The 5,141-nt window shown below is 41.1% G+C and overlaps 1 protein-coding gene across 2 annotated transcripts in view; it reads right to left on the bottom strand.

Annotated features, from left to right (window-relative positions):
- MAP3K20 (mitogen-activated protein kinase kinase kinase 20) overlaps positions 1-5,141 on the bottom strand; it is a 183,197-nt gene that overhangs the window by 79,717 nt on the left and 98,339 nt on the right. For both annotated transcript variants that reach the window (XM_007458848.1, XM_007458847.1), the window contains 2 exons: positions 2,433-2,461; positions 2,177-2,314 (listed from right to left, as the gene is read on the bottom strand). In XM_007458848.1, the coding sequence (XP_007458910.1) occupies positions 2,177-2,314; positions 2,433-2,461 (167 nt within the window). The remainder of the gene's footprint in view (positions 1-2,176; positions 2,315-2,432; positions 2,462-5,141) is intronic.

The following is a 5,141-nucleotide window of genomic DNA, read 5'->3' as shown; positions in this document are numbered from 1 at the left end:
AAAGAGTGAGAATTGTGGTCCCTTATCAAAATACTAGGAACCATTCTTCAGCCATGTGGCTTGTCTTCCCATCTGGAATAAGAGGGTTCCACAGGGGTCTCAAATGTCAGTCCGCTACAGATGGCAGAGTGGTTTTACCGGTTTTAAAGAGTTGTAAAAAACAAAAGAATATGCAACAGAGACTGTAAGTGGCCCTCGTAGTCTAAAATATTTACTATCTGGCCTTTATAGACAAAGTTTGCTGGCTCCCGTTTCCACAGGATAAAATGAGACACTGGTCCTAAGGAGCAGGCAAAGTAAATTGCCCTAAGTTGGTGTCTAGCACAGTGCCTGACACAATAAATAGATTTTTGCTTAAAAATGAGGAACATAGGGCTTCCCTGGTGGCGCAGTGGTTGAGAGTCCGCCTGCCGATGCAGGGGACATGGGTTCGTGCCCCGGTCTGGGAGGATCCCACATGCCGCGGAGCGGCTGGGCCCGTGAGCCATGGCCACTGAGCCTGAGTGTCCGGAACCTGTGCTCCGCAACGGGAGAGGCCACAGCGGTGAGAGGCCCGCATACCGCAAAAAAAAAAAAAAAAAAATGAGGAACATAACTTCATTAAGAGGAAATAATCTCACAAACAGTCTTAAATCGCAACAAATTTCCCCATTTTCAGACTCCCCAGCAGATGATTTGTAGGATGGTTAGAACGTAGTAACTTTTGACATATGGGACCAGCTTTAGAATATATTTCTTCAGGAACTTTTGGTTTTTTCCCTTTCTTTTGATAAGAATTATTTGATCACTGTCTAAAATAGGTTATAGCCTTCATTCTTAGAAGCACACAGAATTAAGGAAAATTAGGTATTTAACCTGATGCTACTACTGTCTTACAACTTTTACAATTCTAGCCTTTCATCAAAAACATATATTTCATTCATGAAATGATTTTTTTCAATAGCCAACAAAACTGATATTATATTAATTTGGTATACATAAGATGTAGTAATGATTTAGAAAAAGCTAGCTAACTGAAACCAGCCCAGAACTTACTGAGGCTAGCAGTAATTACCTAGAGACTGATGAACTCTAAAGAAAAAGGAATGGGTTTGACAGTGTTGGTCTCCTGTGCTATCACCTATCACCTTCAGTTGAAAACACAGAAGTTCAGGAAGAAGAGGCATGTTGATTTGGTGTAAAGTTAGACTGCTTTTTCCCCATTATTATGAAAGTCTCCTTTTAAGAAGTTATAAAATAGAGAGGCAATATGATCAGGAGATGAGAGGCGAAGACAGGGGGTTCCAAACACTATTTTGGACTTTTTAAAGGAAATACAGCATTTTTAGGGATCAAAAACTTATCCTCAAAAAGGGCAACAAACAAATTCCTTCCTCCACCAAGGAACCTCCCTGCCCACTCTCCCCTCCCCGCCCCTCCTCCCCCATTGCCCCCACTTCCTTCTCTCTGCTTATTCAGATACAACTTATTCCTCAAGAATGATCCATCTCAAAACTCCTCCTCTAGCAGCTTCTGCTCCTTCACTGATTCATTCCTGTGGTCTCTATTCCTTGAGCATCCCACCTCCCGACCGGCACATTATTCTGTTCTTGTAACTATGTTGCTCTGCTGGTATTCTTATGTGAGACCTTTTAGATTCATGCTTCAGATAGCCATTGCAGCAGACATGGGCAAGGCTATGTGCTAGATGATAAGCACATTTTCTTCTGTATTCTCCACAAGTTCACTAATCAGTTTAATGGTTGACATTTCCTGTTAATTAACTCATTCGGCAGATAGATCTTGGTGGTTTCTGAGCAACACATGACAACGAAGTCCTATTCCACGTTGTATCTACTGACTTGCAGAGATATTCTACAGACATATGTCCACCCAGGAAGGCACTCTCCACAGGAGGGCATCAGGCCCAACACTATTTTGGGTTCCATCTAAATTTGCTTCTTGCAGATGGCACTGGCTTCTTCTCAACACAGGACAAAATAACTCAGATGCATAAAAATGATCAAAGTAAACCTTCTAGTAATTAGAAAATATTCTCTCTGTTGCCCCTGCTCTGGGCATTCTACCAGAAACAGCATCATTGTTTTAAAACTGTGTTAAATTGTCATACCCCGCTTCTGCAAGTTGTTTGCTTTTTGCATGTCCTTTAACAACAAAAAATGAGAAATGAACTCACCACACCATAGGAATATGTGTCACAAGTTTCAGACACAGGGAGACTCTGGATAACTTCTGGAGCCATCCACGGGAAAGTTCCAACCAAGGACATGTGCGTTGTGTGGTTGTGGAACCGAGAGGCACCAAAATCACAGATCTGAGAAAAGAGAAACGAGTATCAACTTTTTACTCACTGACTAATAAAAGAATTACCAGTCACAAAACCTACATCTGAAATTAACGAAATTTTTAAAAATTAAAATAAAGAGTCCTACCTTCAACACCCCATCAGCAGCAATAACAACTAAAAGGAAAAAAAAAAGATAAATTATGAAACTCATCTAATTTGAGTTATACTGAAAAAACTTATAAACTTCTATTTCTATCTTCCATATGGCATTATGAAAGGTAAAATCAAAGTATTTACTGCACTGAAGATTTTGTAAAACGGAGCTGACACTAAAATAAAAATACAAAACTAATTCTATGAGGTGCTGATTAAAAAACACTGGTTTAAATTAAATGCAGTAGTGTCCAGCAAAAAAGGCATAGATTAGTAGTAGTCAAGAGAACCAAATTTTTACCTGGGTTCTGCCACTAGACTGTCAACATGATGCTGAGGAATAATTAGCATTATTACTTCATGGTATATATGGTTTTTCCTCCCAGTTGAAGAGTAATTTTCTTGAAGGCAGAGATAATACTCATTTATTTACTTATTCATACATTCATTCATTTAACAAATATTTGTTGAACATATACTATGGGCAAAGGCCATGTACTATGTTCTAGCAGAGGAAGGTGAGCAAGACTGACATTGTCTCAGCTCTGGTAGAGATTACAGTCTAATGGTAAAGATGGTTAAACATCTATAATAAAGTGGGACAAGTTCCATGATGAGAGGCATGGAGACTGCCACAGGGCCAAAGAGCAGTCTAAGAAGTCAAAGCGTAAGGAGGTTGAAGTTTCTTGGAAGAAATGATACTATGCTAACCAGAAAGAGGAGACTTGGGGGAGGACAGCAGTTTTCTAAGCAGAAGAGTGAGCTTGTGCAAAAGGTCAGGAGCAGAGGAAAAGGCACAGGCCAGGCCCAGAAGAGCCTTTGTGAGAAATGGAAAGGCAACGAATGATTTTAAGTGGAGGAATGAAATGGTCAAATGCGCAGAGGGGAACAGAACACAGGTAAGGGGATCACTGTGTGCACCAGTGTTCTAGTCCAAGAGAGATGAGGATGCCTGCACTAAGGCTGTGGCAAAGGACAGGAGAGAATTGGACCGAGTCAAGAAACAGGAAGCAGAATCAGCTGGGCTTGGATAACTGGCTATGGGGGAGGAGGAGGAAAACTCAAAGAGGAAATAAAATAGAGGCAATACAGCATAATGGTTAGAACAGGAACTCTGCAGTCGAACTGTAATTCCTTTTTATTTGATTACTGGATTAGGCAACTGGTATTGTCACTCACTGAGGAGGGAATGAAGGAATAACTTTTTTGGGGGTAGGCAGAAGATGAAAAGATCAACTTGGACACAGTACATTTTAGTACACAGATTTATAATGTTAGACTTTCTTTAATGAACACTTATTAATCTTATAATCAAAAAAAAGTAGAAGTATTTTTAAATAACTGAATATAGTATTAACAATATTTTTTATTTGAAAAAATGTATAGCTTATTATATATAGTATCAAATTTACCCTTAGGTTATTTCTGTGTATTGGATCATGCAAAGGTTATTTTCTCCACTTATCAGGGTCATTAGTAACAGCTAATAAGTATTGCTAAACTACCATGTTCAAGGCACTGTGTGGCTTACAAAGGAAAGGCTAGAAACATTTCTTCAGGATTCTGCCCTCGGCCTTCTCCCTTCTTATGCTCTTATTCGCCCACTCCCATAAAAGCCCCAGCTACATCTTAACACTCTCAGACAGATCTCAGCCTCAAAACTATATATCTATCTGCTTATTGAACATATTCACATACGTATCTTGTGAGCCACTGCAATGGGAAGCCTGTGTACCGCAACGATGAGTAGCCCCTGCTCGCCGCAGCTAGAGAAAGCCCACACACAGCAACGAAGACCCAACGCGGCCAAAAAGAAATTTACAGTTTGTGTAGTTACTTGATGTGAAAACACATACACATTGAAACAATACAGATCAAACTTTTAACAGTTTTGGGGTGGGGGTGGAGACAGAATAGTAGGACTTTCATTTTCTAAGTTATATAGATTTACTTATTTATTTTTAATTTATTTATTATATTTATTTATTTTTGTCTGTGTTGGGTCTTCGTTGCTGTACACGGGCTTTCTCTAGTTGTGGCGAGCGGCGACTACTCCTCTTTGCGGTGCGTGGGCTTCTCACTGCGGTGGCTTCTCTTGTTGCGGAGCACGGGCTCTAGAGCGCAGGCTCAGCAGTTGCCGCGCATGGGCTTAGTTGCTCTGTGGCATGTGGGATCTTCCCGGACCAGGGCTCATACCCGTGTCCCCTGCACTGGCAGGCAGATTCTTAACCACTGTGCCACCGGGGAAGCCCTCAAACTGTAATTTTTAAAAATGGGAACATTCTCCATTGTTAGTCTTCATAATGACATCTTGGATAATTTAACCATTCTCCTCTGATGGGATATTTAGGATATACTGGTAAACTAGATTAAAAGGAGAGATGTTAAACAACTTATTTAGATTGAAATTCTGAGCAAGAACTGAAAATGTACAAAGTCATAAAACTGATACTTCCTACTAGATTCTGTATTATTTCCTAATGACCTCCTGCTAGCTAATATATATTAAGTGTTTAGCGGGGCTTCCCTGGTGGCGCAGTGGTTGAGAGTCCGCCTGCCGATGCAGGGGACATGGGTTCGTGACCCGGTCCTGGAAGATCCCACATGCCACGGAGCGGTTGGGCCCGTGAGCCATGGCCGCTGAGCCTGCGCGTCCGGAGCCTGTGCTCCGCAACGGGAGAGGCCACAACAGTGAGAGGCC

The sequence above is a fragment of the Lipotes vexillifer genome, unplaced genomic scaffold (genome assembly GCF_000442215.2).
Source record: "Lipotes vexillifer unplaced genomic scaffold, Lipotes_vexillifer_v1.1 scaffold1306, whole genome shotgun sequence".
Lineage (NCBI taxonomy): Eukaryota > Metazoa > Chordata > Mammalia > Artiodactyla > Lipotidae > Lipotes > Lipotes vexillifer.
Note: the sequence above shows the minus strand (reverse complement) of the source record. Positions and strands in the feature narration are given on the sequence as shown.